Here is a 13,723-nt window from a genome sequence, read left to right as displayed (position 1 = left end):
TTAGTCATATGACTTGGTTTTTCGCAACTGAAGCAAGAGAAAACACTACTTTCATTCCTTTGAGACGATGTTTGTTGCCTAGAAATTAGAGCAATTAAGGTTCTTAAAAGATTTTTATTCTTAATTCAGTTAATCATATTGCGATTTTGAATTCTTTAACGATTTGCAGATGATCTTCTTGTCCGTATTGAATTTATTTTTCAAATTTTTGGTCTTGTCTTCGAGATTCTTTTTCATTTCGAAGGCGAGTAATAAATCAATTTATTATCAAGGGTCCATTTTTTTCTTTGCCCTGGGCCTCTAAAAACTCGGGACCGGCCCTGCTAGCGGAGAGCAGTTAAAATTTTAGTTGATATCTTATAAACTAATTGATGTCTAATAGAAAATAAACGATTTATTGAATTATTGAATTTGCAGTGTTTCGTAAAATTAGTAGTAAAATTAGTTATTATACCAACTTATCAAGTTATAAAATGACAAAAAAAAAATTAATTTTAATTTATTTAGGATAACAAGATTAAAGTGAAAAGAAAACAATTATGAATTATAAACTTTAATATATAACTACTTAAATTAGCTGATAAAAATATTAAATGGATGAAAAATTATATTCAATTGTATAGATATTTTTCGATAGAACAATGGATCGGTTAAAACGTCATTTTTCATCATGTTCACAAGATAAAACATTTGTATTTATCATTTTCACAAGATAAAACATTTGTATTTTACCTCCCCGAAACAAACAAGCTAATTCAATTCTATGCAAGATACCTATACAGTTTTCTGTCTCTATTATCTCTCTCCATAAACTCCCTCTCAATAAGAGACTCGATCCGTTTCTTCACATCGGTTAGATTTGCGAGGAATCGCGGCTGTAACAGCTTTGTGACCTCAGCTATAAGATTGTTATGATCAAGCTGCTTCCTAGCTTTCATAATCCTTACTATTACTGAATCAATTTGCAACTTCCGGTCCTCTTGTACTTTTTGTCGAGTTTCCAGTTTCTCTGGTTCCGATTCCTTTGTTGCAACTACAGTTCCTATTTTTACCTTATACAGTTTGCTACTGAAGTTGTCATTAAAAAAGAATGCATCATCCTCACTGACATCTTTAGTCATAGGCTCTTTCCTAAGGACATTTCTTCCCTTAACCAAAGCCAAAGATTGCAGACACCTCTTCAAATCTGAAGCTGGAATCTCAGTTGCCTGCTCAATTTCCTTGTAGCTTAATCTATCAGCATCGTTAAAAAGCATGAGAACACACATTTGATAGGTGGAGACATTTAACTCGTGTCTCTGACCTTTCCCGAAAGTAGCTTTTAAGTCTGCTGTGCCCATATTAGTTTGCCATGTCAACCTCCTGCCAGTATGAATGCCGAGGTAATATGACTCAAATTTCTTAAAAAGCTCCAACATTTCCACCGGAAGGTTACATGCCACACTAGCAAGAGATGGCCAAGACCCTGTCGTTAGAATCTGCACAGTAAGTGTAGGACCATCACCTAACTCAGGGTGGCGGGCATAAAAGCCTTGCATTGTGTCTAAACTGGTTTTCATGTCAGTAAACATGCCCTCTAATTTTGAGGAAAATTGGAATCCACATTCTGTTTTGAGCTTGACTATGAAACTCCTCTCAGCATCATTAGAAACTGTTTTTCCAGACAAAAGTCTCTTTGCCAGATGCTGTTTGTAATACTTCTCAAACACATCTTTTTCATCCAAGTACCGGAATAGGATCATCACTTTGTCAAGAGTAACCTCTATATCACCCTCGCTAAGTCCCTTTAGACCCTTCCGAAACTTATCATCTACAAATAGTGAAATGAGCTCTGGAGAACGGGGGTTCAAGTTAATGAAATATTTAAATGATAAATTCAAAGCATCTCGGAACAACTTGTCATTACTAAATGCTATGTTTAAAATCTTGTCGTATTTATCTTTCTCATCCAAGAGCCTCTGCACAAATTCAACAGGATCCTTCAACCTTTCTGGATCAGTCACAAGCTGTTTACCGGATTCTCTCATGTGTGAAATCATCACTTCAATTATATTCGGGAGACCATCATTAACACGACCAAACAAGTTATACATTCTCCCCAAATCTTCATATTTATCATCACAAAGCATGTTAACTAAGCCAGAGTTTTCCATGTGGATTAATCTCAGCATGTGATTTTCAATCATCTCCTTCTCCATCACATTAGTAATCTTCTTTTCAGTCCTAGGGTCCAAGTAATGGTTCACTCTATCCATTTCCTCATCCAGGCGCCTCTCAGCTTTCTTGAGATAATCCCCGCAATCACAACCCTCAATATATTTCTGGGATTCAAACCTGTAGAAATCAGCTGAAACTTGCAGAAAATGAGTCTCAAATTCTTGTCTATAAACAGGACCTAAATCCATCAGCATCAATGTTATATTCCTTATCAGTCCTCTATTAACAACATCCCCAACACGCTCACTGTATACTAAATCCAAAAGCATACTCAACAGTCGAGTCCTTATCTGGTTTGAATGAATAACATTTTCTCTCCACAGGTTCAGGCCAAGTGCATAAACTCTGGGCTTCCCAGTAATTGTGGTATAAGTCCTATCCATGTACATCAAAATGTCTCTAATCATTTCTAACGCCTTATTATGATCAATCCATTTTCTGTTGAGTTCTTCCAGAAAGGAAATTCCTTGAATGGCTTCAACAGATCTGGCTATCTCTTTGAGATGAAAAGTCAAGGTGGCAACCAACCCATTGTATAGCTTCTCACCAAATTTGTGAAGAACCATATTGTAAGCATTCCTAAATCCACAAAATAAAAACAATAAAATATTAGATGATAAAAAGCATTCCTTACTTCAGAAATACAAAATGAAATAAATGCTATCTTTCCAAATAAGATTCAATTTGGGTCATTAGCATCAACATATTTAATACGTAAAAAAGAGTCCATTGCTGGGAACTCAAACCTAGGTTATAACCAAGTGACTTGTAATTAATACGTGAAATGTCGAGATTATTCGGAAGTTAGGAGGATAAAACATTACATGAATCTAATAGATCCCTATTTCAAACCTAGGTTATAATCAAGTCACTTGTAATTAATATGTGAAATAATGAGATTATTCAGATGTTAGAAGGATAAAACATCACATAAATCTAATAGATCTCTATTTCCTTTTTTGAAGCCTACAGCCTTCACACAAGGATGGCATGCTACAAAAGGAATCACTCCAAGCAAGAAAATGGATGCTTTACAAAGTCATCATAATCTGAAAGCAGCTTATGGCAATATAAGTGACACTTTTAAAAAAAAAGAAAATAATAAGTGAACCTAATTCTTTAATCAAAGAGGAAGGGTAAACTCTACTGTTTGGATAAACAGCTTATAGCTCAAATGCTTATCGAAATAATCGTTACGAATAAGCTTACATAAGCTATTTTTATAACATAAGATAAAATAACTTTAAATTGTTTTTATATAGATTCCAAGATATTTTCGTAAGCTATTTTGGAAAAGTTATGAAAAGAAACTCAAAAAAGTTTAAGAAATATGTCATAAGCCGTTTTGGTTCACAGAACTTATGCCAATAGATAAGCTCCAATAAGTTAATCCGAACAGGCATGTAATCTGAAAACAGCTTATGACAATAAGTGATTTGGAGGAACTAATCAAAATCGTTTTCGTAATTTCGTCCAAATATTTATGCAAGTAAGTACTTAAGGCATAAGATAAGCAAATAAGCTCTTCCAACCAAACATCCCCTAAGAATGCAAAATCATAATCAAAATCAATCATCATGATAATAATAATAATAACAACAACAAATAAAACAAAGTTTTCTAAGAATCATGAAGAGAAAAAATCATGAAGAGAAAAAAAAGAACCTGTAAAGCTCTTCAAAACTGAGAGTACTAGCGTTCTGATTATATATCTCATGAATTGCATGTTCCAAAACGTTCCAAGTATGATCAGCATATCTCGGATCCATGATAACTCTCTGCTTCCAGAACGTTGCTTCGTTTTTTCTTTGGTTTAACGGTTTGCAGTTGAATGAAGTTCAGCCTTCAGCGGGTTTTATACTTATGAAGTTCGGTTTGGTTCAACGGATATGCACAGAGAGGTAGAAATGGGAAATGGAAATTTTTTAAATTTATGGTATGGTATGATTTAAATACCTTATAAAGTTTAATTTAAAATGTATATAGTTGTCTTTATTAGTAATTTGACGAATATGGTATTCTGTTAAAGAAATATAAATGGTAAAGAATAATTAAAAAATACATAGTAAATGAAAATAAAAGGAAAAAAATAAAAAATAAAAAGAATATAATCACATATTTTAAGTAAAATATTGTAAATAGCAGGATTCATGTACCAAAAAACACAGCAATATTCATGTATTTTCTTATAAAAATAGTAACTACTATATTTGAAGGAGAGGAAATATACAAAGAATCCCACGAATTAATATAAAAATATATTTTTTTTGAAGAAATATATAAAAATGTGTTTTGGGCTAGGCCTATGACTGGTTCAGCGTCGGACAGGGCCCAATCCAGCAAAGTCAACATAAAGGCCCAACAAAATATTCACATATTCATGACCGTTGGGAGCGTCTCAGCCACGTGTCCCACGTAGAGCACGTGGTCAACTGTCCACCGAAAGATTCGGTCTTCCTCCTCCGAACCCTACGGACAGTCCATCTAGGATGGGAGTCACATGCTGACTCTTCACTGCCACGTAGGATCCTGGCAGTGTCCTATTTTTGCCTCCACGATCTAGCCCAAAACAGCATATCTTGGCCCAGCATTGCGAACTATAAATACCCTCTTTCACAAAATGTCAGATAAATAATCACTTCCATTCTACATACTTGCTTTCCTACTCTGAACCTCACTTTAGCATCGGAGTGTCTTGTAGATACCCCTTCCTCTTCTTTGGACCGACCAGAATCACGTTGCAGGTCTAAAGGATCTTCTGATCCTGGTACGATCAGTGGCGCCGTCTGTGGGAATTGAACTGCTACCACGTCTTCTCCCGAATTAAACCAAAGCAATCCAATATCAACCTACCGATCATAATTGCCAGCCAACACAGTGACAACGTGAACCCTTTCCTCGTCACCGAAAACCAGGAAAACAATGGGACAACTGGTCCCGAGCAAGGTGACGCCAGGGATGAGCAGCCCAACTCTCCCTCATTCGAGGACACAGGCTACAATGCCGCCCAACAACATCTCCTCGGCGACACCTATCAAGAGATCCATGTGCCGCCAAACGCGGAACCGACCACCGCGTCCATGCTCCTGGCCATTAACCAGACGAACTTTCATGTCTTCCAGCAGAATCAGCGAATTACAATGTTGGAGGCTGAACGCCAATCTCCAACCCTGAGGAAGCACCGATCCAGGTCTCGCACTCCATCTCTGCGACGACGAGGCAACCGCTCTCGTTCTCCCTAACGGAAATACCGGCAAGATGAATCTTTGAGCCTCGACTGGAGCGATCAGTCCCAGAAGTTCCCAAGAAGCGGGGACGCGCCCCCGGGAAGGAGCTAAATTCCCTAGCAAAAAAGAAAAATAAATCTACCGAAAAGAAGAGTCGGCCAAAAAGCCCGCCTCGCCGCCACCAGAGCTCTCGGGTTGAGTCTTCCGCATCCTGCACATTGATCAGAAGCGACTAGGGCGACCCCCGCGGTCCACTGTCCCGAGCAATCATGGAGACTCCACTCCCCCACGGGATGGAGAACCACCTTCCCTATGTACCTATGATGGCACCTCCGACCCGGACGACCATATTGAGAACATCGAAGCCATGCTCAATTACCGCATCGTTCGAGGAGCCATCAAATGTCGACTCTTTCCCACGACCCTCAAGAAAGGCATTATGGCTTGGTACAAAAGTTAGGCTCCGAACTCTATCCAAACACAAACTGCATAAATAAACAGAAAAGAGTGTAGGGGAGGCAAATGCATTATCAAGTTGCTTCATGGACTATTGCTGCCTCAATCTGGGGCTATCCTTCTTCCTCTATACTGAAAAATTCAAATGAGGAATTCAAAGCATTCTGGAACAATTCGTCATTACTAAATGCCAATTTTATAATCTTTTCGTATTTATTTTTCGCATCCAAGAGGCCCTGCTCAAATTCAGCATTATCCTTCAATCTTTCTGGATCAATACCAATTCTTATTAGCATATTTCTGATCCTTGATTTCCTGGTATTTGATAGCCTCTATCCGAAAATTCCTCTTCTGGTTACTCATCTTCTCCTTATACAAAAACTCAAACACCCATGATCCAAAACTCCTCAAACTTAAGAAAGATTGATATAACAAAAAAAATATTACTACTCTTTTAGAAAGTTGACTGAAAAAGACGACTTTGGTGAATGACTTTCAGTTAGTCGTCTATTAGGACTAGGAGTGGACTGGAAATAGTCTCCTTAGAGTTATTGTTATATTAACATACATGTATCTTATGCGAATCCAATAACCTCAAGTTCAAGGTTGTTTTCTAAAAAATATAAACAATGATTTTGTTCTACGTTGTTTACGAGGCCAAAGAACCGAAAGTCCAAGAAAAATTTGAGGCAGCCTTTGGCGAAGATCTGAAAGAGCAGGAAATCTCTTAGGTGAGCACTCTCCCAATCATCCAGATCAATCTCGGCTCACCGCATCTCACGCCTCACCATCCGCATTCAGTTGTCAACCACTTTTTCTATTTAATGAAGAAAAAGTGTCACATGTATTCAAATCCTTTATCGTTCAAACTCTATTTTCATCCTTTAACTGATTTGAGCGTTGCAATGCTAACATTATCGGAAGCTTCAGACCACCACCACCACAACAGACTGCGAGTCCATTCTTTTTAATCAACTCTAATTCCAACACTGAACATATTTAAGACTCTTAACTTTGAAATTGTTGAATTTTAGTCCCAATTCCAAATCTCGCCTTCTATCATCTTTTTATAAACTCAAACTCATACATTCAAAATCATAAACTACTTCAATGTTAACTTATTTTTATTCTCATTTCCAAATAAAACCAATCAATAGTCAATGCTTAGGAGTTGGTGTGTTGGTGAAGACTTGAGTTTTGAGATTGTGTTATTTTCAAGGTTTTAAATTCAAATATCGCTAGGTACTATTAATTTATGTATTGGGTCAAGTCCATACAAAGATTTGCTATGACTTTAAATGGATCCCCACAAGTAAATAGTAGGATTGGTCCTCTTGAACTAGTCGGTCGCAAGATCGGATATCAAACTTAAAAAAAAACTAATTTATAATTGAATATTGTTTCACATACTAAATTGGAATGTAGAAATATAATGGACTAGTTTGTGTTTTTTAAGTGTGGAGGTCCATAGTGAAAAAGTTTAATAAAAAAAATCTTCACGTTAATTCATATGCATTGATATAATTTTATCGACAAAATATAAGAAAGATGTCATGTATGTTATTGAGACATTTTGCCCCTGTTATCCATTGGTGTGTTATTTTTGTAGATTTTGTTTGATTTTGAATTCTACATGATTTTTTAGGTACAAATCATATATGATTGTATGTTATTTTGTTCCATATTCTGCGTGATTTATTTTGAAAATATTTGTTTTGTTTCAGATTTGCTATGCTATGTGTTTTTTTTTTGAAAACCTAATGGCCTTACTAGCCAAATTGACTCTATATAAAGAGAGAAAACATAGACTCTTCACATGTACTTGTAATGGATGTTTTGTTGATTAAGAAACAAGATGTATACGAGTTGTGTTCAAATTTGTCCTATGTTATTTTCTACCATTCTTTGAGAGAAAGAATTGTGATTTTCTTTCATGAAGTTGATCACATTATTATTCGTGCAGATTAGAAAAATTTGGGAGAGTTTTGAGTGGAACGAGGGGATCTCACATTTAAGGGAGTCTGAGTTGAAGTTCATGAATAGTATTATGAAAAGTGATTTGAAATAAGGATAGTTTAGATAAGACTTTTGTGTACCACTGTTGTACCCTAATTTTGTCCCTTAATTTTTTATTTATTTGATAATTTTGCACTTTGTCACTTTTTTTCTTCATATTTTTGCATTTTTATTCATATTTGTGATTTTTGCATTTTCATATACTTTTTTTCCTACATTTTAATTACATGCATTTAATTATAAAATAAAATGATTATTCTTTTTAATGGGAATAGTCATGTGTATATGTATTCATGTGGTTTTTTCCATCAAGTTTCTAACTTACATATAAGATAAAAATAAAAAGAGGGCATTCTAATTAATTTTAATCATAATAACTCGTGCATTGCATCATTGGAAAATCATCACCATGCATCATAAGGAAAAAGTAAAAAAAAATTCAAGATTTTGGCACTAAAAGACAAAATTGAATCACACTTGTTTTGCCTAACTAATCATGCATGATCATACATTCACACATCATATGATCTCTAACCAATTGCACAATATATCAGAAAATTGAGATTGCAATTCAAATATTTTCATCTCAAATTCAAATTCAATTCAAAATTTCACAAAAATTTCATTCAAATTTCACTTACACTTTGCATTTTAACATAATCCCTAAACTAGCCTTTAACCTAATCTCTAAGCCTGTAAATCAAACCATTTCCATCCGAAAATAACAACAAGAATCACTACTAAGCATTGCCAAAACTCTGCATCAAATTCACCTCCCAAATTCAATTCACTTTGAAGAAAAAATTCCCTTTGTTCTTAGTTTAGTATTATCACACATCCAAACACAAGCCAAAAATACTTCCATCACCTTCAAAATTCAATTTCAGCTTGAACTTCAATTTTGAAAATTTTGTTCAATTCGAGTTAATTTTGGTTGGAAGAGGTAGATGAAGTTACAGGGAGTCCAAATCTATAAAGAAAAGTGAAAAATAAGCTTCACCAAAGCTACATCGGAGACCGAGTTTGTTCATAGAAAAACTCAAATTAAAGCATTTTCAAATCAAAAGAATCAAATATCTTTCACAACTTGATCAACGTCAATTAATTTTTTTTCCCCTTAAAACAAAAATCTTTTTCTCAATAAAGTTGTATGAAAAGGGAATGGGTGGATGAACATCCACTTGTTTCTCGAATAAATGATAGGTTGTCGTATGCCATATTGATCGAATATTCATCTTCCTAATAAAACACATTAATCAAAATTGGATGAAAAAGTAATGGGAGGATGGACATCCACTTGTTCCTCAAATCAACGGTTGGTTGGCGAACGCCATAATGATCGAACATTTGTCTTCTGCCAACAACTTTCAAAATTCCAAAATTGGATGAAAAAGGAATGAGTGGATGTACATCGATATGCTCCTCGAGTAAACAGGAGATTGTCGTATGCTTCATTTCTCAAATATTATTAGTCCATCTAAAAACAATTCCAAGACATCAAACCTATTTTTTCCGTCTTAGCGCGACGCAAACATTTTCACAAACGAATGATGCTTAATCTGTTTTGAGGCGAAGCACGAACTAACACTTCATTCCACTCATGTGCAAGTAGCAAGCAACATTGTCTGCTCAAGTGTGATTAAAACACGATATGTGAAAATTTGTATCATGTTTTATCCATTCTAACGTGATGGACTCACAACGTTCCATACTCCCGTGACTAGGTAGCAAGCAATGTTTTCCCTTTCAAAATAAACTTCGATGGTGACTCTTGTTAACTTTCGAGGGTTCGTATTCTCGAGAATTCGTCGCGCTGCGACACCTGGCGACTCTGCTGGGATATAAGAGAGTCAAGCTTGGTTTAGTTAACTTTGCGATGAATGTTAACATTGTTTATTTGTTTTCTTTTAAACGTATTTAATATTTTATGTTTTATTTTTGCTATTTCTTTATATGATGTATCATTCTTATAACATGGATGGCATTTTTTGGTTGCTTATTATTTGAGTGAACCTCTATAACCTAGCTTTAATCAACTTAAGTTTATGATCAGAGATTGTATAGTATTGGCCCAAGTGATGCACATCCAATTAGGGAAACACGAAGACTCCGTCTAAGGTTACATTGATATCCTCACTCACAAAGGAATTTTCTCACAAAAGGATTTGGCTATAACATCTAGTGAGAGAAAGTTAAAATAAAACTTTAGAGAGAGAGAAATGGAGAGGGAAGTGTCAAAACACGTTTCTAGAGATTTGAAATGAGAAATGAGACCTCTATTTAAAGGAAAAAAGAATGCCCAAAACAGATTTCTCATTTAATTATTTTGACCTTTGGCTAATTGATTATCACTTTGGCCTAATCGATTAGATTATGAAAAATAGCTATTGGTGGTCATTCTAAAAGGAAAGAAGAGATATCTAGCCGTTGTACATCATTGAGGCACTGTCTAAATAGTTTGGGGCTTAAGCTTGAACTGATCTAATTGATTAGCAAAAGGGCCTAATTTATTAGATTGATTAAATATTTCCCTTGAGCTATTTCCACTGCTCTTAAGTCATCTGGCACAACTTTGAGACAATTTTGAAAATGTTTTCCCTTGGATAAAGGATTTAAAAAAAAGGTTTAAGTGTGTGTGTGTGTATGTGTGTGTGTGTGTGTGTGCGCGCGCGCGTGCGCTTATAGCCATATACTTTTGTGAAAAATCCATTTGCTTTTACAAAAGGTCATTCACTTATTAACCTAGGATATTAACTCCTTCTACAAGATTTTTTCAAGTTATTATCTTCTGTGTTGACACTACTTGAGGTCTTTTAAGGCTTTAGATATATGAACTTTGTTTGCCTTCTTTGAATGCTCAAGTTCATCAATCATATCACTTTGGATTTGTATCTTTAATCGCTTAAGCACTATGCTTGACTTATCATCAGTTGTCTTTTATGGTTGACCTTATAGATGCCTTTACCATTTACTTTATAGTTGTCATCATCATTGTCATCATAGTTGTCATCAACAAAAGACGATGCCTTGGTTAAAAATGTAATGCCTACAAAATAAGTAGTGGTATCTGATACCTGTTTGTTTATATGTATGATAAATAATCAACATCTTCCAACCCACAATAAAATAAATGAAAATTTACATTATCAGGGGTTGCATTGCCTATTTGTTCTGTATGTAGAGTCAAAAGTCAACACCAAATGAAACATGTTCAATAACTTCAGTGAATTAGGTTGCGTCCAAAAGATATCAACAAAAATATATGAATCGTCCCTGTTTCTAGTCATGTACATGTATTTATCTTCATGAATAAGACTCAGTAGATGTTACATTTTAGTCACCTAACCTTTCTTGCTCATCTTGTATGTATATCTTTCCTTGTACACTTGGGTAACGCTCGTGAGGTTTTATAGGTCCCTATCTTTCAAAGTCGCAAATACTGGGAGCCATATTGTATTTTATCATGTCACTCACAAACTATCTTTTAGCATCTTTTAAACGACCTAATACATCATTGCCACCAAAGTTCTTAGCTATTTTATGATTGTGAAACCCACACCTAACCACAACCTTCCAACCGCTACCACTTGGCAAAGATCTCAGCACAAATGGATATTTAACTTTCAAACTATATCTTCCATCAAAAGAATTCTTCTTTTTGTAGTTTCCTCTTCTCTCTCACATTTACGATTTCAGAACAAATAATAACAATAATAATAATACCATGTTGTTTACCAATGCACTGTGCCCATGCTAACACGTCAACTTAAGAGAGAAATATCTGTCAGTATATACATGATAAATTATCAATGTCAAAGATAATAAAAGCATATTAAGTATGGAACAAGTTAAAAATAAAACATGAAAGTAAAACATACAACATTAGTGGTGAAAAACTATGTAAAATCTGCAGGAGAACCATTAGGATCTGGATCATATAAATGAAGCACTCTAAACTACCAATTTTTTTACACTAGGCTAAAAAATATAGTTTATTAAGATTTTTAAAATATTCGGTAGAAGATATAGGTTTCCTTATAATTAACAGATATTTCAAAAAGAAATTAGATATACATGTATCGGATTTTTAAAAAATGCGGTAAAAATTCCTCAAAAATTCTGGATTTTTCTAAAATATGCAGAAAAATGCAACAAATTTTCAAAAAATACCGGATTGGAAAAAACTCATAGCCATTTTTTAAAATATCGGATAAAATTGCATAAATTTCGCCTTCTTTGAAATTTTTCGTATCGTATTTTTCAGCATAACTATCAGATTTTTTCGTTTTTACCAGTTCTCTAAAGTAAATTTTTTATCTAATATAAAATTTTGATAGGTAAATAATGGAAAGGACATTTTTACCAACATAAAAATATAGGGGGTGCTAGGTTTAATTTTGGGAGGTGGCATGATAATTGTAATAAAAGTTTCTTGATTCTGACCCAAGGTTGTGTCCCAATTCAATTTTGGGATTTTGTTATTCCACCCCATGCCCAAAAGAAATACCCTTTGTAATTCCTTAAGCGTCCCTCTAAAATCAGAAGTATACTTCCGGTGCACACCTTTTTTTGTTAAACTTCATTGGAAACTGAAATTATATTTGCGATTTTAAACCGACAATATATTTCTGGTTTTTGATGTTATTAGTTGCAGAAACATTTTTGGCAGTATATGTCTTTTTTAGCTTTAATTTATTTACGATTGATTCGCACTAAATATAAATAACTGTACAATTTGGATATATGAAAGACTTATATATATATATATATATATATATATATATATATATATATATATATATATATATATATATATATATATATATATATATATATATATATATATATATATATAGAGAGAGAGAGATAGAGAGAGAGAGAGAGAGAGAGGAGGGATATATTTACTCCAAGAGTAAGTGTTAAACACTTACTCCAAATCTTAACCGTTGATTTTCATTGATCTAACGGTTTTAATTGATCATTTAATTTGATTATTTTTAGAAATATTTTATTATATAAAAAAATTAACTAAAGTCGTTAGATTAATGATAATCAATGATTAAGATTTGGAGTAAGTGTTCAACACTTACTCCTGGAGTAAATATATCCCTCCTCATATATATATATATATATATATATATATATATATATATATATATGGGACGTATCAAGTGAGAACTTTGGTTATTATGAGGACTGAGAACTTTTAATAATAACCAAACGATTTAAATTGAATGCCTCATATTTCACTCAAAATTTAAGATACAATAATTAATAGATAGATTCTGATTTAAGGTGAATTCTAAGGTGAGGGTTCAATTAAAACCCTCACCGGTGAAACATTAAAAAAACACCGTTAGATCTAATTGATGGTTTAGATTTAGTTTTAAATTATAAAAAACAACTATATCTTTCCACACAATTTCACTTTATCTCGTTTATCTCTCTAACTCATTTAAAACTGATTCTTGAAAGAACAATTATATTTTTATCTCTTTTTAATTGATTCTCTCCAACTTAACAAAATTAGTAGATACTTATTGAAAAATTTAACAATAAAGAAGATGGAGAGAGATAGGAGTAATAGTGTTGATAACGGTCTCTTTGCCAACAAGAGAATATGTTTATAATAAGTCTATTATTTTAATCATAATAATGTCAAACAATAGGAAAAAATTGAGATGTATAAATGCTTATAGTGACTCTATAAATGTAAGCATTTATAGTGACTCTATAAATGTTCTATCAATTTCTCTTCCTATATGGAGAGTAAGAAGACGCGTTTGCAGTACATTATTTAATGAATC

At 33.8% G+C, this 13,723-nt stretch overlaps 1 protein-coding gene across 2 annotated transcripts; it reads right to left on the bottom strand.

The window, feature by feature from the left end:
• Nucleotides 1-738: 738 nt before the first annotated feature.
• Nucleotides 739-6,263, bottom strand: LOC131646418 (cullin-3A-like). 2 transcript variants are annotated; one of them, XM_058916450.1, is made up of 3 exons: nt 6,219-6,263; nt 3,883-3,995; nt 739-2,796 (listed from the first exon to the last, which is right to left on the bottom strand). In XM_058916450.1, exons 1-3 carry the CDS (start codon nt 6,261-6,263, stop codon nt 762-764), a joined length of 2,193 nt encoding a protein of 730 aa, XP_058772433.1. In that variant the 3' UTR covers nt 739-761. The 2 variants fall into 2 exon arrangements, with proteins under 2 accessions (XP_058772433.1, XP_058772434.1); XM_058916451.1 differs by having other exon boundaries at nt 3,883-4,005; nt 6,229-6,263.
• Between the last annotated feature and the right edge of the window lie 7,460 nt (nt 6,264-13,723).

This window comes from Vicia villosa, linkage group LG2 (assembly GCF_029867415.1).
Source record: "Vicia villosa cultivar HV-30 ecotype Madison, WI linkage group LG2, Vvil1.0, whole genome shotgun sequence".
NCBI classification, from domain to species: domain Eukaryota; kingdom Viridiplantae; phylum Streptophyta; class Magnoliopsida; order Fabales; family Fabaceae; genus Vicia; species Vicia villosa.
This window is presented reverse-complemented; position numbering and strand designations above follow the sequence as displayed.

Coding starts and splice junctions, on each gene's coding strand:
- LOC131646418 (XM_058916450.1), bottom strand. CDS start 6,263: ATGAGTAACCAGAAGAGGAATTTTCGGATAGAGGCTATCAAATAC. Junction 3,996..6,218: donor GGATAGAGGCTATCAAATAC/CAGGAAATCAAG, acceptor TTCTGGAAGCAG/AGAGTTATCATGGATCCGAG. Junction 2,797..3,882: donor AGTTTTGAAGAGCTTTACAG/GTTCTTTTTTTT, acceptor TTGTGGATTTAG/GAATGCTTACAATATGGTTC.